Raw genomic sequence first — 23778 nt, 5'->3', positions numbered from 1 at the left:
TCCGCATCATTGAATCCAGCTCGAAGGGGTCGTGTGGCGCGCACGTGACTTCTGATGGACGTGGCTTGGAGGATCTAACCACTGGATTTGATTTGGGATTCAAACAAGTGCGTGTATCTGAATTTTTTATTTTTATTTTTATTTTTTACTATAAAAAATAAATGGTGAAGACAAGTTTTAATTGTAGGATAATTTTTTTAAGACTATTAATACCTTCAAAATTTTTGTTGGTAATCAACCTTTAACCTTCTTTTCCACTCTGCCTTATTGTGGTTATCTAATTAAGTTAAGCATCATTGATGGTAAAAAAGCTACATGAAATCTTAAAACGGATTCACTGAATCATATGTAGATTTTCTACTTACATGGTAACGTTTTCCCGATTTGCAATCAGAGAAAGAGCCTAAATATAGAACATATCAGTAATATATATTGACTGTAACCAGAAAATAAGAGTGGAAATTTATTAGCCCAATCAGGATATATCATCAATCTGATCAAATGCAGAAGATTCGGATCAGATATTTGCAAAAGAAGACAGTCTGAGAACAAATCTTTTACCCATTTATCTTGCTAATGAGGACAAGTGTTAAGTCCAGAAAAATAAATCAAAGTGGCAAGAAAAAGAGATATAATATCTTTGTTATTCTCACCAACCCTATAGAGAAAATAATGTTAAGGTAACTCAAGGAAAAAGAAGGTTTGTGTGTTTCTTACTCTCACCAACCAGCCCAAAAGTTGCTGATTTGGTGAGCAGAATCCACTTGATCTGGTCCACCCATCATAGTACAATTAGGACACTTCTGCTCACTGATCACTTCCCTGGGTTTTCTTGTCTCATGGACTGGTAAAAGGCTTTATTTGATCATGTATTTTTCATGTGTTCTACTGAGTTAGATGTTTTCAGCATGTTACAAAGTTAGATGCCATATAATTAATTGTAAGGATAGTTGATATAATATGTATATCTGGTTATACATGTGTGTATATATTGGGCTGAGAAGGAAAGGAGATACTTTCTTCTCTCTTCACTTCTATGCCTTCGTTGGTGGCCTGCAGCAGCATCCTCTGCTCATATGTTGGCTCAGAGGTTTATCTTTCAGTGAAACTTTTCTTCTTCTTGAAGTCTAGTCCTGGTTCTTTCTTTTATGATGCAAGGCTTGACTGATTCATCCAGTGATCAGAATCTGAACCATTAATTCTTGCCCATTTCTTCTTCCTCTTCTTCATCTGAGTTAAAAATCCGATCTTGTTGGGTTGTTTCTCACTTACCAGGTTGGGGCGGATGGGATTTCGGTGGTCGAAGAAGATGCGCTTCTGTTCCTGTAAGGTCAGTTGTGAAAACTGTAAGCTGTGGCAAATCTTCTCGTCCTCAGACGTCTTTCTTGCTTCTGTTTTGGGATTTGATATCGTAAAGATCGTTTCTTTTCTTGGGGTTTCTTCAAATTATTGAGATCTCGATTCAGCCCGAGTGTCTCTGCGTTTCCCCCAAAATTACAGATCATGCACTCTATGCAATATTGAGGACCGACCCGAGTGATTCTCGTGGGCTCTCTTGAAGGTCGAGTGTTCTTCAAAAGGATAATATTTGGTCGTTCTTTGATCAAGAAAACAACTTCTTTTTTAGGAGACGGAGATCCTTTCTGTTCCTTTCTTTTTTTGGAGGTGTGCTGCCGGCAACATCTAAACCCTCATTGTTAGCTTTTCTTGGATCTAATCATTCATGCAATCTTGTCGTCTTGAAAGATCTTTCTCGGCTAATATGTAGTCTTTCCAGAAAAAACATTTGTTGTTTCGAGAAGTTGCATGCTCAATATTTGTGTCTTGCTGCGCAATCTTGAGCACATTCCAAGATCATTTTGGTAAACAAAATACCTTCAGCTCTTTCCAATATTATTTTAGCTTAGTATACAAGGTTCTCGATTGGTGTAGTACCTAATAATGAATCATTCCTGTTACTCACCTTTATGCTGAATCATTTAGCAGTTTATGGTATTGGATTTCTTCGTCTAATTTATGTATTTAGCCCTTCAAAGTTTAAGCCTTTTAGAGCATTGTATTGTAGATATGAAGTCAATTATGAAATTGCAGCATTTGGAACTAATTATTCTCAATAATGTTTCCTCTTTTTGCCAGTGTATGTGAGTGTTCAAGTTGTTTCGGTTGCTTATTTGTGGGTTAATGGGAAGAGGCAGAGGAAAGGGGAAGAAATTGACAGCAGTTGCAAGTCATGAGGATCTGGATAATGATGGTGAAGAACCCCTTCCTGCATATAAAAGAAGGGGAAGGCTGCAGAAAACCCTGAAGGATAACATAGATGAAGATGATACTGAAAAGAATGAAGAAGGGACAGATGATACGAAGGTTACAGTGACAAGCAAAGAGCTCAATGGTTCGATGGGGCAAAAAGGGAAGAAGAGGAAGAGGTACTCTCAAGTAAAAGAAAATCCTGATTTAGTTTCAGAGGAGAATGGCGATGAACTGAAACCAAAAACTGAAGAGTTAACCAGGTCCAATGGTTTTCGACACAATGGAAGCCGGCGGAAGAGCAAGCCTCGACGGGCTGCTGAGGCATAAATCATGTTCAAACCGACATTTTAATTTGCTATCTCGCTACCATTACAAAACCAGACATGGTGAACACCTCAAGTCCTTATCAGTTCACCTTTTTTTTTTCAGTCGCTTTGTTTCTCCTCTCCTTTGTTTTTCACAAGTGAACCATATAGGAAGCTAGGGACTAGATCATACTGCTTCCTGATCTTTGTGGATGTCCAAACGGTGTAAAAAATATCCTTTAACTTTCATTTTCATTTTCAATGCAGAGCTTTGAGCACATCATTATCTTATCTGTTTCTCAATAACATTTTATTACTGATATTTCATGCGACATCCAAATAATTCTTCTTTATAAATTTTGTTATCTTGATTTCTTTGAGTTGCAGTTATTTGTGATTCTTATTTGTTAAAATATCGTAAGAAGAAAATTTAGCTGGGTGCATTTTTCAGTTTTGTTTCTGTTACTATATTTATCATATTGCTCAATATTTTGAGTTTATCAATTATTTATTTTGTGTCAAGAGACTTTTGTTTATATATTTGTGCCTTTGAACAATCATTGCGATTGAAACTTGAAGTTCTTGAGAGATTGGTTCCATTTGTATCTTCTTCCATTTTCTTTGGTTGTGAGTTTGTATGCAATTGGGTGAATCATGGAAGAAAACTAACGGCAATATGTGTTACAAATATTTGATGGTATTCAAAATTTCCAGCTTCACAGGTGGTAACTGTCGTTAATTGTTTGAATTTTGCAATCATTTGTTGCATTTTATATACACTACTTTTGTTTATTGGTTTTCATATCGAATTTTCTTCCTCTCCATGATTCATGGCAGTACGTGTTACAATCTTTGGTGCTAATAATTTCGTTCCAGCTTCGCAGATGGTGACCCTCTCTAATTATTTTAATTTGGCAATCATTTGTTGCATTTGATGTTCATGGTACATTTGAATTTGAAATTAGTGATTTGAACAAGTACTTTGATTGCTTCAAATTAACTAAATCATATTATCTGTTTCATTACCATATGGTGTGTACTTTTCCCATTTAACTTGTGTCATGCTTGCCTATATCATGTGCTTTTTGGCATCTCTCTAACTTGCTTCTGAGTCTGTTCAATGGATGCTCATCATAAATACTCGTCGCCACTGCTTTGTGCTTTTCAGATGCACAGAAGTCGCTAACCTTCTTCTTAGTTCATTTTTCCATGTATGTGAGTCAGTAGGACTGTTTAAGTTTCCGACGTCATCTAGAAATGTATTTTCTTCTTCTCGACTTTGATTACGACAGCTTATTTGTGAGGCCTGTTCGCTAGGTTCAGTGGTAATACCTGTTGTGTGAGAAGAATCTGTCTTTCTTAAATCTTGATCACGCATTTGCTCGATTTTTTAGTTAAATACCTTGCAATGAGTTAATTCCAAAGTTCTTTAGATTCTGTCTTGTTGATTGGGAATTATGCTGCTGACACTTCAACTGCTTATGGATTTATTAATAATTTAGTGTCGAATGACTTTTTGAGATAGAATGACATAACATCATCTGGACTTTATCTGAATTTGGATTTAGGAGTCTATGAGGTGGCTTTTCGGTTTATTTGTCATAAAAGAATAAGAAGTTAATTTTCCATGCCATGCTTGATGAGAAATGACAAAAGAACTGCCAATTATCTTCTCAGTGCTTATCGACATACAATTATATAGAAATTAGCTGAAGTGTCATTGACGATAGACTACTGACAATTTAGTATTTCATCTCATGGTATAAATTTCTATCGGATCACAGAGTATAATTTGCTTAGAAGTTTTTATCCCACACGCAATATATTTGCATTAGCGAAGACAATGTTTTGAAACATGTTTCTTTGATTTACATTCCCTCGTACCGAAAAATGGATGTTGGAATTTAGTTTTCATTAACACTATTAAAGTCCTTTCCATGACATCCATTGTGTTGATTCCAAGCCTTCCTCTGAATGCATTAGCAAACTGTGTTAATGTGGATAACATAAATTGTGGCCAGACATTACATATCTATTTTCCTCCAGAATCTGTAATCTCAGGCCTTACATATCTTCAACAAGTGACAGACTCGATATGTGTAGGAATTGTTCTTCTCAACACTTCACTAGTGAGTTGAGACTTCATGAGAAGTCGATGGATTTGAGATGTTTCATACCGAAAAATCTGAGTAGACTTGAGCTACTTATGATTTCTTTTTTAGATAGGTTTGTTGTCAAGATAATTCACTGCAGGAATGTTGAAGTGTCTCACAGTAAAAACACGTATTCAAACATATTACATGCATACAAGCATCTGCATTTGAATTGTTCTTTATGCAGCTGTGTGTGTGTGTGTGTGTGCTCTGCTTATGTCAGATAATGACTGCAAACCTGCTTGTAATACTGAGTTAGGAAATCCTGCAAGCAGTGGGCTTCAACCCTACTGCATATTGCTGTGGCAGTTAGCTGCTTTTGGTGGTACAGATGGGAGTGATGGGAACCCAAGAGAAGGAAGGAGAAGTTGAGCTGTTGTCTGCAATGCCGCGTTTTCTTGGTCATTGCCAGCTCCAGTGGGGGTCGAAGTGTCGCGGGAGACATGGTGGAGAGGCAGGTGTCAATGGCGGTCCACGGGCGGCACTGCGTCACATATCGGAGGGGGACCAACTGGAGCTGAATCCAGGCGGAAGGAGAGATGAGGTCAGATGCATGCGGTGTTGGGAAAGGGGATGAAGAAGGCAGACCCAAGACGTGGTTTTTCTTGGGATTTATCATTGCCACCGCGAATCCAAAGGTGTGTGCTCCAGCCACAGGGTGTTAGGAGACGGTGATCTCTGCAGTGGTCTCTCTTCTGCTAAGCGTTTCCTTCGCCATTGATGTGCTCTGCGGTCCTTTCTGCGCTGCTGCTCGAGTGCGTCCTGCTCTCGATTGAGTCCTTTGACTTATGCGCATGAAGCATTTGACGTCCTCATGATATCGATGAGATAATTGATCTATTAACTTCAGAAGCTCAAGTGTTAACAATAGTATCAGCATCTCCGTCGAGGCATTGAGGAGGAAGAAGAGAAGCTTTTGGTGGTGGTGGAGGCCTAGCGGCAGTCTGGTAACGGTGATCGGGGAGACAATAACAGGTGAAAGGATAGGATAGCAACAGGTGTTGGAGGTGGGACAATAAGAGGACCAACTTACCAATGGGAGGCAGAGCAGGTGAAGAAGGAGAGGCCAATAACAGGTGATGTGATGGAGGTGGGACGACAGGAGAAGTTAATGGTCGAAGGAGGACGAAGAAGCTGTATGTGCCGTTGGTTTAGAAGCATTTGGAGACCAAAAAGAATAGCTGACGTTAAGAGGGCAAAACGATTTCCCTACAAAATATCTATTTTTATTATTTCTTTTGGTTTTTTTATTTTTAATTAGTACCTCTTAATTCAAAAATAACTCAGATTGCCTCTAAAAAAAATTAACTGTATTATTTTAGTTGTTTTGACTTATTATATTATTTTTAATATATTATTATATTTTAGTCATCATAATAAAAATACTATAAAAATATCATAAATGATGTATATTGACTAATAACATCAATCAACTCAACTTCAATAGGTATAATATTTTTACTTTTTAATAGCTTTATAGTATCTCAATAAAAATATTATTAAAAGATATTGAAACTACACATTAGAAACCATTTGATATATCATATTAGGATTCAAATGAATATTTGATAATGGTTAAGAATAACATCATTCAAATAAGAATAAAAATTAATTTATTATAATACTTTGACCATCAATATAAAAATACTGTAAAACCTATTTAAAAATATTATAAATGACTTAAATTGACTCCTAATCTCAGTAAACCTAACCACAAACATAAAGATATAACTTCATAATGATCTTCAAGACATAATATAATATTTTTTAATAGTTTTATAGTATTTTTAGTATCTCAATTAAAAAAATATTATAAATGAATTAGATAAAAATATTGTAATAGTTCAAAATTGATAAAAAATAATAATAAAAAAAATTTTGATGAGAAAAAGTACTATTTAGAGAACTCTTTTGAGAAAAGCTTATACTAAAAATTTATTTATTTATACTCAAAATCACTTACTATTGATAAACCTTTTTAAAAAGTATTTTATTATTTTTATAATTTTTATATTATCTATTTTATCTTTTTTTCTTGAGAAAAAAACAATTTAAAAATATTTAAAAATTTAAAAAGAAAAATTATAAAAAAAAATTGTAAATATTAATCCCCTTATCACTTTGATGAATTGAAAAGGAGGTCTAAAAATGGCTCGAATTCGTTTTTTTTTTTGGGACAATAAAGATATTATAAACTGAAGAAATCTTCCAAGTGAAAAGAAAAATTGCTTCATCTCTACCTAAAATTAAGGAACCAAAGGTACCATCAAAATCTATCACCCTGAAATGTGTTCATGACAGTGTATCCAACTTACAGCAGCCTAAATGGCAGGTGTCAGCTTTATGCCATGCAGAAAGACTCATTCACCCTCCTTCTCGTCACCCCTCTCTCTCTCTCTCTAAGGAAGCCGAGCTTCCCCTGACTGTTCCTCCCTCTCTCTGGTCTCGGAGTCCACGGTTGGGCTGTAGAGCTGTACAGCGAGCTGCAGCAAGCAAATGGAGATGAGTTCAAGCTCTGTTGGCGGTTCGGCAGCCCGCGGCTCCAATAACTCCCTCCATGGCCTTACGTTCGGCAAGAAGATTTATTTTGAGGATGGGGTTGGTGGTGGAGGTGAAGGTGGCAGCAGCAAGGCACCGCCGGCTCCGCCAACGGCAGCCCCGAAGAAGGGGAAGACAGTGCTTCAAAGAGGGCAGCAGCAGCCACCGCCCAGGTGCCAAGTGGAGGGGTGCGAAGCGGATCTGACTAAGGTCAAGGCCTACTACTGTAGACACAAGGTCTGTGGAATGCACTCCAAATCCCCCAGGGTGATGGTTGGGGGCATGGAGCAGAGGTTCTGTCAGCAGTGCAGCAGGTTTGCTCTGCTCCCTGGTTGTTCTTTGTGCTTCTGTGGCTTTTGCTTCTCTTGGAGGCTGGCAAAAACTCCTTGATCTTTCAGTGTCTTCCTCTCTAAATCTGGTTCCGATGATGCTAAGTATGTGTCGGGTGTTTTGGAGTGTTGTAATCATTTGTAGCCTCATGCTCCCAGATCTCATCCAGAAAAGAAGGATGCTCTGATGAGATGGTACAATTGAGTTTCCTTTTCAGATTTCTCATATATCAAATGAGCCTTTTGGTTTCTTTTCTTTTGTCTAAGAAATGAACCTGCCATTGTTCAGATGTTCTTGGTTTCTTGGAAATGCCTGATTTCTTTTAGTGTCAGTTTTATATTATTTGTTTGGTCTGGTCTATGCACTTGACAGTATCTTTTGATTGATGAGTAGGCACAGTCACTGTTTGGCATGTTAGATTCCTATTAGCACTGAGACTGCTCCTTTTTTACTCTGTTATTGGGTGTTGATGAGTCAGTGTTCTACTACAGGAAGCATTTCTATTTTTTAATGCTAGCTAAACTCATTACCACTGGCAACTTAGTGTTGTTAGTTATGGTTTTTCTTTGTTTGTTTTATACTGATCTAAGAACTTATAAGATTTGAGCTTCTAAATCCTTTTGGAAGAGATTTGTATTTGTGCTTTGACTTGTGGACACTATTATCTTTATGCTTGGACTTTTCCATGTGTCTTATATGCTCATTCATTGTCAGACATTTGTTAGGACAAGTTGATTCTATTCAGTAAATTCTCTCACTCTTTCATGATTATTTCATTCATATGAAGCTAACCTTGTGCAGCTCGGTTGGTCGATTTCTGCTTAAGATCATTCACTGCAATTTAGGAACTATAGCATTAAATTATGGAATGGTTCTGAAGTTGTTCTTGACACTTGTTTGGTGTATTTGCAAACTATCCTAGAAGTAGTTAAAATTTAGAAATTGGAATTTCTTTGGTTTTTGTCGACTATATTATGTTCTGTCAATATTATAATTGACTCATTAACCGGTTCTCTTTTTTTATTGACCTATTTTGCAAAAAGTTATGTTTACATTTTTTACTTAACTAATAGAGCAGTGGTCTAATCTTAAGCGAGAAAAATGCTAGGATGAGCTTGCGAGCTAATTCTTGGTTACAACATGATTGAAAAGGATAAGATCTCTTCTTAATCTTTCATCCTCTTAAGAACATAATTAAGGAGCAATGTTGTGAGCTATTTCCCCAGAAATATACTAGTATTCCTTGCACTGGCTGCATTTACTCTAACAGAGTATATTAGAAGGTTTTGTTAACGTATGGCATCTGCTGATCTTGAAATCTAGGGTTTTTCTTGTGTTTGAGATCTCTTGTAACTTAATGTGGATCATGATCTAATTAGAATCTCATTATTTCATCACTATTGAATTTTCCTTGAAACTGCTCGAATACAAGGTATAATATCATCAACGTGACAGTAAACGGGGCATATTGCTCACGTAGTAATGGCAGTAAACTAGCATTATCGATAATCCAATAAGAGTCCGATGATCAACAAACACGATGCCATCTTACTAGACAATAACATGTAGTAAGCTACATAGGAGGAGGTTGTCAAAGAAGAAATCTTCTATGCCCTCTAATGTTCGTTTAAGTCATCTTAAAGAGTTGTTTCTTGCTTTTTTATTCTCTTTATCTTCATTGTTTCGAGTGTTGAACGATAGTATCTATGTGAATTGCTTGTATGTGTCGATTCATCATGTATCGACTCAAGTGGATTTTTATTAGGGGCTTAGTCTGAAATTGATGTTGTAAAGTAGCATTAATATGTCACCGCCTGGCACAGTGGTTTATGGACACTTTGATGTAAACACTCATACGGTAAACTAATATTGTTGCTGTATGAGTGTTGGCATTGTATGATGTCCGATGTTTCTGATCGAAATTACGGTGTGATGTCTTCTTTTACAGAATCACTCAAATATAAGAGCAATGTTCATTATTTAATTCTTATGGTTACATAATCACAGGTTTCACCAGTTAGCTGAATTTGACCAAGGGAAACGCAGTTGTCGTAGACGTCTGGCTGGGCATAATGAGCGTCGAAGGAAGCTGCCTCCTGGTTCTTTCGCATCACGCCACGGCCTATCCTTCCATGGTCAGAAACATCTAACCAATATTTCACATTGCATTTATGCAATTGAATTTTAGTTCTCTGAATGTTTTTTTTGCAATTTAAACAGGACCCGGTAGATTCAGAAACTTTGTAATGGACTTCAGCTGCCCAAAAATTTCCAGTACTGCAAGAAATGTTTGGCCGACTGCTAGGCCCGGCGATCAGGTGGCTAGTAACCAATGGCATGGGTTCGTAGATTCTTCGTCGGATGCAGCTGCAGCTGCAGCGTGCAGTGCTCATCGATACTTGCAGGGTTCTCCAGGCCAGATTCTCTACTCTTCCCCAGAACCTCCGCTGGGCGAGTGTCTCGGAGGAGCCTCGGATGCTAGCTGTGCTCTCTCTCTTCTGTCATCTGAGCCATGGGGCAGCCGCACTACCAGAAGTAAAGTTCCACCAACTGTTTCGCCCAGCAGCGGCTTTAACTCCGCCTCCTCGGCTCACTCGATCGTCTCCGCTAATCACACAGCCGAGTCATGGGGACTCAGAGATCATGGAAGCAGGAACAGCTCACAGGAACTCCGGCATGAGGCAGGAACAGCAAGGGTCAATTTGGCCGGTGGTGCACTTTTTTCCGGCCAGCTGGAGTTGGCTCTGCAGGGGAACGGGCAGTGCCTTGGCCATGGCTCGGGCAGGGAATACGATCACTCAGACCATGTGATCCACTGGTCTCTCTAGCCTCTGTGATCTCTCTTCTCCAAGAATTTTGAGTGCAATGTGTTGAAACATCAGCATCAGGCATCACATGGAGTTTCTGCATTTCAAGTTTGTTTCCTCGAAGATGTTGATCACATGCTATCTATTTTCTGTAGCTTTGGTGCTTCTCTTCATGTGAGAGACTTGCTGTTTTGGTTTGCTTGATGATTCATCATCCCTTCATCTCTTTTGTTCAACCAGAGAACTACAAATGGTGGTGGTGTTCATTTTGTTTAACCAGATAAGAATAATTTTGATGGATAAGATCACATCCAAGAATCCTGCATGTGATGTGGGGTATGGAGGTGATGTTCATCCATGTCGTGACGTAGAATAGTTGTATCTATAATGTCATAAACAATGAAAAGGACATCCCATGTATTTGAGCTAGTCGGCGAGATGCTCGACCCAACCACAGCCTTTCTCCAAAGCCATGATTGAGAACCCAACTCAATCGTCTCTCTCTCTCTCTCCAGAGTCAAAGTGGGTCGGTGTGCCATCATTTGCACCAATGGTGGACCAAGTCTTATATCAGACACGACGAAGGTGAAGCCATCGTCGTCTAGCTATTCTTTCTCTTCTAGCAGAGCAACACCAGGATGGAGCTCGGAAAAGGTGGTCTTCTCTTCTTCGTCTTCCTCCTTGGTTCGTCTTCGCCATGCGCGAGCTCCGCGGAGCTCGGACGGAGCGGCTTTCCGCGGGGGTTCGTCTTCGGGACTGCCTCCTCGGCTTATCAGGTTGAGATCATCTTTTGCGAGTGTCGGGAAGAGGTTTTCGTATGCTTTCATCAGGTTTCTAAGTAGCATGGTATACATGGCAGTATGAAGGTGCCTCTAGAGAAGGTGATAAAGGGCCAAGTATATGGGACAACTTCACCCACATGCATCCAGGTCTCTCTCTCTCTCTCTCTCTCTCTATAGAAGAGAGAAAAATAAGTTTCATATATAATCTTAGAGCATTATTAGCAGAACAACATGAAGTACAACTCTCTCTCTCTCTAGTCAACTCTGTAGAAACTCTTTAACTCCAAGAAGAAAAGAATGAAGATAATGATGCATTGATCATGTTGGATTCATATGGGAATGCTAATTTGATATGTTGGGGAGAGACAAATACTCCATAATTTATTGTCCAGTTTAGGGGAGAACATGCATTCAATCTCTTTGATGCAAGTGATATATGATTGGCTTGCAAACTGCAGCGGTGAACTAACACTGTAGGCAATGAAACTGTGTCATCTTCGAACCTATTCCAATGGAGACAAAGTCAAGTGACCTCTATTTTGACCGACCACATCATTTCTCTGTCCCCAAAAGGCACCGTAAGTGCGAGCAAAAGCACTGGACATAACCAAAAGTCAGAGAATAGTGCAGGCAAAGTAATTGATAGTCAAGTTGAAACTTTCATGCACTTATTCCCTACTCCACACGTAGTTACAAAGCAAAATATGCACGTCATGCTTCAGATTTGATGCTCACAAACATGTAGTTGTTTCTGCTCAGAGAAAATAGCCGACCGGAGCAATGGAGATGTTGCAGTCGACTCTTATCATCGGTACAAGGTGTGTATTCCCAAGCTTCATGCTCACAGTTCAACCATAATTTGGATTTCTTGTTTGTGATGGTTGACCCTATACGTGCTGTCGCAGGAAGATGTAGCGATCATGAAGGACATGGGTTTGGATGCTTACAGATTCTCTATATCCTGGCCAAGGATTTTGCCCAGTGAGTAGCAAGCTCAGCTTACTTGAAATCATTGTAACTTTCAGGGTGGGTTGTACATTGATCTAGTGAAACAAAGACGTGGAAGAGGATAGGATCAGGAGACTATGCTCCACCAGTCACCAACTTGCAGAACTTTATTATGAGGGTGGTGGATCATCTAAGTGGACAACATCAATAGTCTTCGTCATGTTCAGAAATAGACTCCAACTATTTCTTCTTTGCTGTCACTATTCAACTATATATGGTAGGGCTCCTTTTATTTTGATTCATCTGTGCTCATTTTTGCTGTGTTTTCTGTTCCATTCTAATGGCAGATGGAAGATTAAGCGGTGGAGTGAACCGAGAAGGCATCAAGTACTACAACAGCCTCATCGATGAGCTCATCGCCAAAGGTCATCGTTCTATCGTTCACTTCGACCTCTAGATCTATTGCCAGCTTATTCTGTACTTGTAACTCGTGCAGGTCTGCAGCCATTTGTGACTTTGTTCCACTGGGACTCTCCCCAGGCCTTGGAAGACCGATACGGAGGTTTCCTGAGCTACCATGTGGTGTAAGTATCTTGTGTATGAAGTGGAACGCAACGCAGCTCATGTCTCCTTTCACTTGTCTGAGGAACTCGGACGAGTCTTGCAGGGGCGACTTCCGGGACTACGCGGAGATCTGCTTTCGGGAGTTCGGCGATCGGGTGAAGCACTGGATAACCTTCAACGAGCCATGGAGCTACAGCGCCGGGGGGTACGCCATGGGGATTCTGGCTCCGGGCCGGTGCTCGCTGTGGGAGGAACCCGGTTGTGGCGCCGGCAACTCCGGCAGGGAGCCTTATGTTGTGGCTCATCATCAACTGTTAGCTCATGCTGCAGCTGTAGCAGTGTACAGAAGAAAGTATCAGGTGAGAAGCCGAAGCTTTGGACACAATGATAACTTGGAAGCTCATGTAGCTCTTCAGATGGACAGATACAATTTGTAGATATGAACTCTTTGCATGCAGTCATTTCAGAAAGGGAAAATAGGCATAACACTAGTCTCCAATTGGATGGTTCCATACTCTAATTCAAAGGCCAACACGGACGCAGTGGAGAGAGCTTTGGATTTCATGTATGGATGGTGAGGCTCGACCAACTTCAAAGCACCGATAAGTCGGAAGAAATCTATTAGCTGATCTCTTCTCCTTCGACAGGTTCATGGATGCTTTAACAAAAGGTGATTACCCATTCAACATGAGAGCACTCGTCAAGGATCGATTACCTAAGTTTACCAGGAAGCAATCGAGATTGGTCAAGGGATCCTTCGATTTCATCGGACTCAATTACTACACGGCAAGATATGTTCATGATCTTCCGAGGTCTAACAGAGTTCACAAAAGCTACAGCACTGATTCATGCACCAACGCGACAGGTAAACTGCCTGCTTGTGCTTGCATGACAGCAGCGTTAAACAACAGTCATTTCGATGCTTTGATTACTGAAGTTAAATTCTAATGGAACAGTGACCCGAAATGGAATACCGATCGGACCAAGGGTAAATACTTCTTTCCTGCGTCCATCAAATCAATCATGCATGCTCTAGTGAAACTGGAACAAAACGCTTATGCACCTGCATGCTGCTAGTTTGATTTGTCTTTGAATGCAAAGATAAGTTCTTAGAGATGGATCACAGGCAGCATCGTCTTGGCTTTACATCTATCCAAGAGGCATAAGGGATCTCCTGCTCTACACAAAGACTAAATACGACAACCCTGTAATCTTCATTACGGAAAACGGTGAGACGCCCTTCTACTTCTTGAAATCTTTATTCAAGCGTTCCTCAGAGTTCTTCCGAATACCAGGAGTCAGTGAGCTTGACAAGACTACATCGTCACTTGAAGAAGCCCTCGAGGACAAGATGAGGATAGATTACCACCGGAAACATCTGTCTTTTGTGCAGGAAGCTATCAGGTACGTTCACGAAAGCTTATACATCGATCATATGGATTGAATTTTCCTCAAAAGGATATGCTGTCTCTGTGGCTGACAGGGAAGGAGTTGATGTGAGAGGATACTTCGCATGGTCACTGTTGGATAACTTCGAGTGGTTCGCTGGATACACCGTTCGATTTGGGATCAACTACGTCGACTACAAAGATGATCTGAAGAGATACCCCAAGAGTTCCTCTCTCTGGTTTCGGAAATTCCTCGGAAGTTAGACTTGGTTGTGGTGAAGAACAGTCCGCTGAATCTTACTGCTTCTCTGCCTTTTGAAGAGAATCGAAAGCCCATGCATTCAATAATTATAATCCACAACTTTTTTTTGTGGTTATTCCGACAAGAACATCTCGGTCGATGGTTTTTTTGGTCAACGTAAGACTTCGAGTACATTCGGAGTGACCAAAACACCCTCCAAATGTTCGCTGCCAGTTATAATTCCGTGGGTAATGTAGGGCTATTTTCGTCAAAACAGAAGTGATCGAATGCTGCTATTTATTTGCAACCCCTTTTTTTCCTACCCTGCGGGATACATATGGGGTCCACGTTTTCAGAACCAACCACTGGCAGGTATATTAGCGGGGAGTATCTCTGCCGACGACTAAATCCAGCGGCGGCCTCGGCTACGCTCACGTGCCGGACGTGACAAGACAGGGGGAATCGGGAAACGGTTGTCTACCCCCTATCTCGGAGAGAGGGATCAGTATGTGAGGAAGAAGGCAATCGTAACACCGGCATGCTGCTTTCTTCTCGTCTAAATAGCCACCATGTTAGAATTTTAAAGAGTCATGTATAATTAAATGTGTTAAGTCATTATTTTGATTAGTCAAAATTAAAATGATTCAATTAAAATAAAATTATTTGGCTAAGAGACATAATTATTATGAAAATTAATTGTGTTGACACCATCATGTTCCTAACTTAATGACGAGATAAGTTAGGAATATGAAACTCTTGAGACATAATTATAGATTCATCAATTATGAATACAATCATAATTGTAGATTCATCAGTTATGACTATAAATAAGGTTATGGTCCCCGGTTGCAGTATCGAATGAAGTTTCTCTTCACCCGTCAAGGAGAAATCTAAAGTTCAAAAGGTACTCTGCAATTGGAAGACCAAATCACTGATTTATTCAGAAAATATTCTAATGGATTCATCAGGTACGCTTCCGTGTTAATATGTTTATCAATTGTTGTAGGATTTCATGCATATTATAGTGGATTAAATAAAATTATGGAAATATTCTTGATCCATTATTTTGGATCTATAAAGTATGTTTTTGAATCAAGATGATGGTTTTGGTTCTATAAAACAATTGTTTGATCCATATTTGATATATTAAAAAGAACCCCAACAAGTGGTATCAGAACCATCCTATAATAATTGATGAACATTTAAGCTTTAATGATGTTTTCATCAATATTTTAAAGTAATTTGGTTCTATCATCGTTGGGAAAGATGACAGTTTTATGTAATCATGCTATTTTAAAGTGATTTGGTTCTATTATCGTTGGAAAAGATTATAGATTTATGTAATCATGCTACATGCTTCACATTCAATTCAGTATCTTTTTCTGATGTAATATCAGTTTAATTTTGGATTATCTTTTCCACTTGGTGTCTTTTCCTATTCATCAATATGCAAAAATTCATTTTTGCACTATAAGACATAAATTTCCCAAATTCTTTTTGGATTTTATCTAATTAATATGAATTTAATTAATTAGATATTGTTGCAATATTATGTTGGTTTAATAATATTGTTATAATATTATGTTAGATTAAACATAATATTGGTTCTATAAAGTTGTTTGTTGATATAAATTGAATGATTTACATGTTTTAAATATTTTAGTCAACAAATTAAGATCAAGCCAATTTGACTAATATGGTCTAAATTCAATTAATGATTGTTTAATATTAGATTGAGTAATTTAATATATGAAATCGCTAAAGTGACCTCTCATATATAACATTTCTCATGAAAATATTAAATGTAGTGTGTATTTACATCCATGCAGTAATTATCCGGCCCAAAGGAAGGTTAATGACTGGCAGGATTTTATACATACCTGTAATGATAATTATAAAGTTATACATGTAAATGATAAATCAATCCAAAGATGGTTTTTCATTTGACATGCCTTATTATCAGTATTTGATCATTACAACAAGACTACCACTAGCAATTAATATTGAAGTCCAAAGACAAGATATTAATGTTGCACTTGGTATATTTAGATGGGTTAAATCATTATTTGAATTTACTTAAGTTTATGGCAATAAATATGAGCATAATTTCTAGTTATCTGTTGTTCTCTTATTTAGGTTCTCTTATAAAAATATCTGCTAACCTCAATTTAGTACTGGTTTTAAACGAAACCAACTTTAAGGGTAAGAAAAGAAAACACAAATGTGGAAAGAATGAGGCTGATAAGGGTCCAGTACAGAAGAAACAAAATAAAGATGATACTTGTTTCTTCTGTAAGAAATCTGGGCATTTAAAGAAGGACTATGCTAAATATCATGCTTGACATGCTAAAAAGGGAACATTCCTTACTTTGGTTTGTTCAGAAGTTAATTTAACTTCAGTACCTAAAAACACTTGGTGGTTAGACTCCGGTGCAACAACTAACATCAGTGTATCAATGCAAGGTTGCCTAAGCTACCGAAAGCCCAATAATGCTGAGAAAAACATTTATGTGGGGGACGGAAAATCGGTAAATGTGGAAGCTATAGGCACATTTAGATTGTTATTGTGTACGGGACATTATTTGAATTTGAAAGATACTATTGTTATACCGTCGTTTAGACGAAACCTAATTTTTGTTTCTTATTTGAACAAATTTGGTTATTCTTGTTCATTTGAAAACAATCAGTTTACTTTGTCTTTAAATTCAAATGTGATTAGAACTAGTTCACTTATGACTTATGACATTCTATATTTGCTTGATACTATAGCTTCCTATCATGAATCCATGAATGTGGAATTACGAGGTACCAAACATGATTATGAAAGAAAGAGTATGAAGTAAATAAATTTCTATAGAATACTTGGGAACAAACTTTATGTTGGCAGATACTCTCACAAAAGGTTTACTGCCCAAGGTCTTTCATGAGCATACTACTCATATGGGTATATCAGAATTTGAGGAAACTTCAGTTTAGTGGGAGCCTGTCATATGTTTGTTATATGTTCTATGCCAGATTCTATATTTGTACATATATTTTCTGATTAGAAATAAAGCTTCAGTTTATTATACTTTGTACATTATGGTTATTAAAGTTATTAATGATCTCATGAAGATAAAGTTGGACCAATTGAAAATTGACATGACGTTCATGTAATTTTCATGTTACACATTTCATAATTGATCTATGTCATTTGGTTATGTTAATATTAGTGATCATTGATAGGTTTAGCTATGATTGATATAGCGAAGACCGCTTTGGTCCTATATTAATATGGCCAATGGACGAGATTGTTTTGTATGTCCTGTTTAATAATGGCAACAGTTTTGAGCTCATAAAGTATATCACATTTATAAGAATACATATGTGACTCGGTGGGAGATTGTTAGAATTTTAAAGAGTCACACATGTATAATTAAATGTGTTAAGTCATTATTTTGATTAGCCAAAATTAAAGTGATCCAATTAAAGTAAAGTTATTTGGCTAAGGGACATAATTGTTATGAAAATTAATTGTGTGGATATCATCATGTTCCTAACTTAATGACGAGATAAGTTAGGAATATGAAACTCTTGAAGCATAATTATAGATTCATCAATTATGAATACAATTATAATTGTAGATTCATCAGACTATAAATAAGGTTATGGTCCCCGATTGCAATATCGAATGGAGTTTCTCTTCACCCGTCAAGTAGAAATCTAAAGTTCAAAAGGTACTCTACAATTCGAAGATCAAATCACTGATTTATTCAGAAAATATTCTAATGGATTCATCAGGTACGCTTTCGTGTTAATATGTTTATCAATTATTGTAGGATTTCATGCTTATTATAGTGGATTAAATAAGATTATAGAAATATTCTTAATCTATTATTTTGGATCTATAAAGTATGTTTTTGAATCATGACCATTGTTTTGATTCTATAAAACAATTATTTGTCAAAAAAAAAAACCCCAACACACCAACGCATTGGCTTTCGGCCTCGTCCTGTCAATGCTGTTCCTCTCATCGTCTCTTCTCGCCATCGCTTCTCGCTCCAGTACGCGCATCCCCTCCTCGTCTTTCACTAAATGCTGTCCTTCTCAGTCTCTTGTCTGGCGTACTGGCCTTTCTTTCATGGTAGGTCATGAAGCCCAAGAATACATCAGTGACGCACGAAAAGTTCTCAATGGTAGGCAATTTGCATACAGGTGATACAAGGGAAGGAGCGGGTGGTGGATGGAGTAGCAATGCAACAGGTTGGATCGCCTGTCAACCCAACCGGCCCGGCCCCATTCATCACCACCAGTCTCCCGTTCGCCATTGCCATTGACCCCTTGTTCATCCATGATCCTTGTGATGGGTGGCCAAAGCTTCCTCCTTTTTGTTCTTCGCTTTTTCTTCTTCTGTAGTTGGACGGTGGAAATTGCGGTGATATGTTGAAGAAGATCTACTAGTCAGTTTTGGTAGATTACATGGTTGACATTTTATGAGGTTTTAGATCTTTTGGGGGGAGTTTAAGGGTTCCGCTGCAATCCTGGATATGGTTAGGAACAGTTTGGAAAGAAGAGTTGGGCATTAGGATACTGTGAGCTTTAATCAGATGCAATTTGATAGGCTCTTAATTTAATTTGTTCTAGTAAAGCAAATTATCTTTGATTTGGACATTCCCCATGCGATCTATTTGTCCATTTGTGGAATCATTTTGACATAACAGTAGATTTCAATGGGAGAAAATGCTTTATTACTTCATCATCAGCATCTACTGCTCTGTTTACTGGTTTTGTTTCACAAAGGAAACACCCTCTCATTTAGGAAGAATGATTTCCCATGTTTAAGGCCATCCATGTTGGCAACATAAGCTGTGAAGAAAACAGGATTGTTTTGAATGCAATATGCATCCATATAGATGATCAATTTTTGGTGCTGTCCAATGATACTGAGCAAATGGATGCACATAAATCTGATGAGGAAAATTTTCATCTTCTTGCTCATTATTCTTGTTAATTGAATTGCCAGGACTCACTTCAGGTGAACTAAGCAACATTATCTTTTAACAGATATCTGAAATGGATTCATGTTCTCTGATTACTAGTTCTCTTCATCTGTTACAAGTGATTTTTGATCTTGTTTCCATTCTCCAAGCCTTGCATCTGCATGTTTTACTGTTCAGACTCAATAGTTCTACATGCTTAGTCCACAGCAGATGCAGTAGAATCAATGTTCTAAAGTCTGTGATACATGCAGAGACAGATGTGTTCCCTTTTCAACTCTGACCACAGCTTCTCTTCAATGCAGTATATACATATGCATGTTTCAAGTTCATCCAATTCCTGCTAATAATTGAAGTTGGTCAGAAAGTGACACCTGCTTGTAGAATTGTTGCTGACAGCTCCCAGAGCTCAGATTGTCCTTCAGATCAGCTCAGATTGTTCTTCTTCTTCTTCTTCTTCTTCTTCTTCTCATGCTGATGCTGCTGTTACTGATGAATCGAGTTTCTGAGCACCTCAAGAATAGTTGATGCTGGCGTGGATGCCACGAGCGGTTGGGTCGGCAGTGAGCACTCAGGAAGCTTCTTCAGTCCATGGCAGCACCTTCAGGCTGGGAATCATGGAACTTTTTCGAATACCTTGTGCAGGTTTCATCTGTGTTCATCCATTTTACCAAGTTATCACATATAGGCTGTACACCATTCTTCGGATTCTACTTTGGTGATCTGGTCCCAGTCCACCACCACCCATGAATTCTATCTGTATTGGAAGAGAAGTACCACCACTATGAACTCCATTCTGCCAAAGTGCCTTCCTTCTTCCTTCTTCGCTCTCCACCTCATAAAGCATTCTTCGATTAGCAGCTCGGAATCTGATTTAATCGGTAAAGACAAGCCCAATGCCACTATTTATGGGTCTCTTCTCTTTAACTCCATCTGCCAATTCATCAGCCACTTTGGTAAATGGCAGATACCGCTCCACTGACTCTATCTATCCTCTTCCATCTTCCTGAGTTGATGTTTTCCGAGTCAAAGTTAGGTGGAGGTTTCCTGGTTTCAATTGATCTGCAATGCAATCTTTCAAGAGATTGTTTCATGTCTTTTCTCTTTGGTATGAGCTCATGCAGTGGATGTGAATGAAAGATACTGGCTTGGATTAAAAGCTATCAAGTGTTTGGTGTGGAGGACCAGAATGAGCTACAAAGTACAGATAACAGCTCTTCCCCACCACAACACAAACATGACTTTCATGCTACCTGCCTCTCCGTTCGCCCTCCTCCCTCCTCCTCTACAGAGATGATGCTGCAACGGAGCCTTATCTTCTCTACCACATTGTGCTATTGGCTACAGCTTCCCAATATCCTACTCCAAGATCGTGTCGTCGGATCCTTCCGATCCCTAAAGCGATGTGACATGAATCCGGACTCCATCATCGCTCACATGGCTACAGTAAAAGAATTCTTCTGGTTCAGGTTCTATGTTGCGTCGAATGATTTCTTTGTTCTTTTTTGTCTGCATACGTAATCGATTGTTTAAGCTACTGAGCTTTTCGATTCACAGCCACTTGGCCCTCAATCCCACGAAGAACAGGGAAGAGCAGGCCGCCATTTCTCTTTGAAGCAAGATTCTATGGTCGGATGCACTGAATCAGGCAAACCAAGGCATGACACAAGTACAACATCCAAACAGGCAAGTTTTGACAATGGATTCAAGCTTAGATTGCTAATCATGGCAAGAAAAACATGGGTGCCCCACCCAGATCAGCTACCTGAGACATGCTTTCATAAGCCAAATGGCCATTTATGGCAAGGTCTTCCCCCATTGGTCATCAACCCAGCAACACACTCCACCTTTTTGCGTGCCTGTGTGTGTGTGTGGCCAAGTGGTTGACGAAATGACTAGTATGTGGAACGAAACGCAAACACTCGAGACACTGTAAGCATATAGCTGTCGTTGATGCGTTTCCTTCGCCTTCCCTGCTTCGATCAGTATAGCTTGTGAGTGCTGGCCGAACAACTGCAGCTCGCCCGGCTTTCCGACAATGCCTTCAAATGACGAGAAGAAGATCTAATGTCAAGTTGCACACGAACAGAATGTTTCTGCAGGAGAGTTTAATTAATACCTTTACTTGTTTCTGGAGATTCTTGATGTAATCCAGCGCCAAATCCAGCATGTCGGCTGTATTGGTTTGCTGTCGATGTTCCAGCACGAGTTAGAGGATTGATCGAATTACTGTTCTATTGGAAATGGTTCGAGTTGCTACCTTATCCATGTTAGGGACCAGTTCTTGGAGCTTCTTCATCCTCTCGCTGATCCGAGTCCTCCTCACCTGATCAAGACTGTGCGGTATTACATCGACCGCAGCTTACATATGAAGAACAAGAAACGGAATCAAGAGAAGAGATACCCTCTCGGCGATGCTTCGCGGGTGGGTGGCGCAACCCCGTTTAGCTCTGATCTTGAAGGGGACTGCATCGTGGATCTGCAGGAACTTCTCGATGGCGGTCATGACCGGCGAGGACTTGGGCAAGCTAAGCTGATGGGGGACGCCTGAGGCGTGGTTTCTCCCCTCACCATTCTGAGGCATGGTTTGTCCGTTCAGAGAAGTGCTTGTTGACAGAATGGAGTAGAACAAGGAGGGAGTGGAGTTACCTGAGGTTCCAGTGAGATGAGACCTGCAGTCATCTTCTCCTCGACCTCTCTGCCTCTTTCCAGGCCCGAGAAGCTGTTGTTGAACAGAGAGGACTCGTCCCAAGAGGCGACCGAGAATGCCGAAATGAAACTCCGGCCATCGCCGCTGCGCTCTCTGGGGCTGCTCCCCTCCATGGCCTCCTCACTCTCCATCTCGGAGATATGCGACAAGACAGAGTTTTGCCTCGATGGGAAGCTTAGTTGGCCCTTCGATCTGTGTGTTCCATCCATCATGAAGCCACTTCCATCTCTGAAACCACCCATCCCTCTCATCATGCCATAGCCTGCGGAACGAAGAAGAGTGCTTTGCCCATCAATAATCAGTACAAAGATTCTATTTTTCTTTGCAGCATAGTCAATAGAAGATCCAACAACGTAAAGAAGAGAGGAAACTGTCACCACTATTAGCGTTCAAGTGAGAAAGAAAGCCAGCAGGGGAGCTGCTTTGCCTAATGAGACTGGAGGAGCTGCCGGAGACCGGAAACGAGCTCTCCACCGAGCTATGGCTCGGCATCTGCTGCGGTTGCTGCTGCTGAAGGTGGAACATCGTGTGCGGAGCAGAGGAGAAGCCTCTGCTCTGCTGCTCGTTAACCTCCGGCGCCGCAGGCGGCGGCGGAACGTGAGGACTGCTGTGGCCAGCAGAAGAGGCGGCGACACCTGAGGGCTTGTCACGGACCTCGTCGCGGGGATCCGGCGCCAAGAAGCGGGCGTACATGGTCTCGGTCTCGTGGCTGGCGGCACTAACAGGGTCGAATTCCTCGCAGACTTCACCGAGCAGCGAGCTTGGGGCCGATCGATACCGGAGGAGGCCCGAGCTCATCTGCTGGTGGTGGTGGTGGTGGTGGTGAACGAGCAGATCGGATCCAGGTTCCTCTGTTCGCTGCACACCGAAAGGACCGGCGGACGGGTAAGGAAGGTTGAGATCTTTCAACGGCGGCACCGGATGAGATCTGTACATCGCTTCTCCTCTTCCTTCCACCAAATTTGGCCTCCTGGAGCTACTAATTTGCTGAAAGGCTCTAACAGATCGGAATCAACACGATAGCAGAAGCTTCAATGCAGCTGAAACCTCACGCTTCCTTCTCTTCGTCATTGCGGAAGCTCCAAGAACCAATCTTTCGTACGAAATCACCGACATGCAAAGTAAAAAAAAACCCCATAAATAAGCAAAATTCCCAGATGGGAGCGCAGGAAATGAATCGGCCGTCGGACGAAGAGTCACTTACCGTCAGAGATCGTGAGGGAAGAACCGACAAAAGCCGTTCCTTTCACGGCTCGCCTCGCTCCTCGAAGCCATTAGATTAGTCTGCTCGCATCTTGAGGACCACCGAGAGACAGCTTCTTCGTTGGACCGATCGATCGATGTAAAGCGAAACCAAGGAAGTGGTTTTCTGGCGTCGGTCACTACGACTCCGCGAGAGAGAGAGAGAGAGAGAGAGAGAGAGAGGGGGAAGCAGAGCGCAGAATAACCACCGCAATCGGGGCTATTTATAACATCGAAGTGACGGAAAAGCCCTTCAAACCAATCGTCAATCCCCAAAACGCCACGCGTTTGGTGGCTCGGAACCGTAATAGTATTGACTTGCTCTCTAGATTTTAGTTGCTATATTGGGACCATCACGAAGTATTCTCAAGTGTGGGGCCGACGTGTTCTTGATCCACTTTTAGCATCGCACTTACATATGGGTTCGGATTTGGGTCCACCTCGATTAATCGAGTCAAATTACGAATTTATTGCTTGGAATTGGCAGGATCGACATTAATGGACTTTGATCGATCAGATGTTTGAAGTCATCTGGAAACATAAT

General features: G+C 40.1%; 4 protein-coding genes across 6 annotated transcripts; 3 read left to right on the top strand and 1 right to left on the bottom strand.

Annotated features, from left to right (window-relative positions):
- Positions 1-985: 985 nt before the first annotated feature.
- On the top strand, positions 986-2846 carry LOC135586516 (uncharacterized). Its single transcript, XM_065158639.1, has 3 exons — positions 986-1090; positions 1276-1330; positions 2137-2846. Exon 3 carries the CDS (start codon positions 2182-2184, stop codon positions 2575-2577), a length of 396 nt encoding a protein of 131 aa, XP_065014711.1. The 5' UTR covers positions 986-1090; positions 1276-1330; positions 2137-2181; the 3' UTR covers positions 2578-2846.
- A 3904-nt stretch (positions 2847-6750) lies between these two features.
- Positions 6751-10619, top strand: LOC135642467 (squamosa promoter-binding-like protein 14). Its single transcript, XM_065158638.1, has 3 exons — positions 6751-7560; positions 9584-9711; positions 9797-10619. The coding sequence occupies exons 1-3, from the start codon at positions 7205-7207 to the stop codon at positions 10402-10404; spliced, it is 1092 nt and encodes a 363-aa protein (XP_065014710.1). The 5' UTR covers positions 6751-7204; the 3' UTR covers positions 10405-10619.
- A 345-nt stretch (positions 10620-10964) lies between these two features.
- On the top strand, positions 10965-14868 carry LOC135642591 (beta-glucosidase 24-like). Of its 2 annotated transcripts, none has more exons than XM_065158865.1 (13): positions 10965-11159; positions 11243-11312; positions 11925-11983; positions 12071-12146; positions 12461-12538; positions 12610-12697; positions 12781-13036; positions 13136-13242; positions 13325-13542; positions 13634-13665; positions 13804-13906; positions 13973-14081; positions 14161-14868. In XM_065158865.1, the coding sequence occupies exons 1-13, from the start codon at positions 11022-11024 to the stop codon at positions 14327-14329; spliced, it is 1503 nt and encodes a 500-aa protein (XP_065014937.1). In that variant the 5' UTR covers positions 10965-11021; the 3' UTR covers positions 14330-14868. The 2 variants fall into 2 exon arrangements, with proteins under 2 accessions (XP_065014937.1, XP_065014936.1); XM_065158864.1 differs by having other exon boundaries at positions 10967-11159; positions 13136-13251; positions 14161-14859.
- Positions 14869-20952: 6084 nt separating this feature from the next.
- LOC135642389 (transcription factor bHLH130-like) lies at positions 20953-23418 on the bottom strand. Of its 2 annotated transcripts, XM_065158515.1 has the most exons (7): positions 23197-23418; positions 22370-23085; positions 21932-22254; positions 21687-21857; positions 21543-21608; positions 21402-21470; positions 20953-21324 (listed from the first exon to the last, which is right to left on the bottom strand). In XM_065158515.1, exons 2-7 carry the CDS (start codon positions 22926-22928, stop codon positions 21265-21267), a joined length of 1248 nt encoding a protein of 415 aa, XP_065014587.1. In that variant the 5' UTR covers positions 22929-23085; positions 23197-23418; the 3' UTR covers positions 20953-21264. The 2 variants fall into 2 exon arrangements, 1 of the variants encoding a protein (XP_065014587.1); XR_010497962.1 differs by lacking the exon at positions 20953-21324 and having other exon boundaries at positions 21453-21470; positions 21543-21618.
- Between the last annotated feature and the right edge of the window lie 360 nt (positions 23419-23778).

The sequence above is a fragment of the Musa acuminata genome, chromosome BXJ3-7, assembly GCF_036884655.1.
Source record: "Musa acuminata AAA Group cultivar baxijiao chromosome BXJ3-7, Cavendish_Baxijiao_AAA, whole genome shotgun sequence".
Lineage (NCBI taxonomy): Eukaryota > Viridiplantae > Streptophyta > Magnoliopsida > Zingiberales > Musaceae > Musa > Musa acuminata.
This window is presented reverse-complemented; position numbering and strand designations above follow the sequence as displayed.

Bases quoted from the DNA above. Each gene is read 5' to 3' on its own strand.
- LOC135642591 (XM_065158864.1), top strand. From the start codon at position 11,022: ATGGAGCTCGGAAAAGGTGGTCTTCTCTTCTTCGTCTTCCTCCTTGGT. The intron at 12,698-12,780 runs GTAAGTATCTTG...CGAGTCTTGCAG, and splicing joins TTCCTGAGCTACCATGTGGT to GGGCGACTTCCGGGACTACG. The intron at 13,037-13,135 runs GTGAGAAGCCGA...CTTTGCATGCAG, and splicing joins TGTACAGAAGAAAGTATCAG to TCATTTCAGAAAGGGAAAAT.
- LOC135642467 (XM_065158638.1), top strand. From the start codon at position 7,205: ATGGAGATGAGTTCAAGCTCTGTTGGCGGTTCGGCAGCCCGCGGCTCC. The intron at 7,561-9,583 runs GTTTGCTCTGCT...ACATAATCACAG, and splicing joins TTCTGTCAGCAGTGCAGCAG to GTTTCACCAGTTAGCTGAAT. The intron at 9,712-9,796 runs GTCAGAAACATC...CAATTTAAACAG, and splicing joins CCACGGCCTATCCTTCCATG to GACCCGGTAGATTCAGAAAC.
- LOC135642389 (XM_065158515.1), bottom strand. From the start codon at position 22,928: ATGTACAGATCTCATCCGGTGCCGCCGTTGAAAGATCTCAACCTTCCT. The intron at 22,255-22,369 runs GTGACAGTTTCC...TTCGTTCCGCAG, and splicing joins TCACTTGAACGCTAATAGTG to GCTATGGCATGATGAGAGGG. The intron at 21,471-21,542 runs GTAGCAACTCGA...GAACATCGACAG, and splicing joins TGGTCCCTAACATGGATAAG to CAAACCAATACAGCCGACAT.
- LOC135586516 (XM_065158639.1), top strand. From the start codon at position 2,182: ATGGGAAGAGGCAGAGGAAAGGGGAAGAAATTGACAGCAGTTGCAAGT.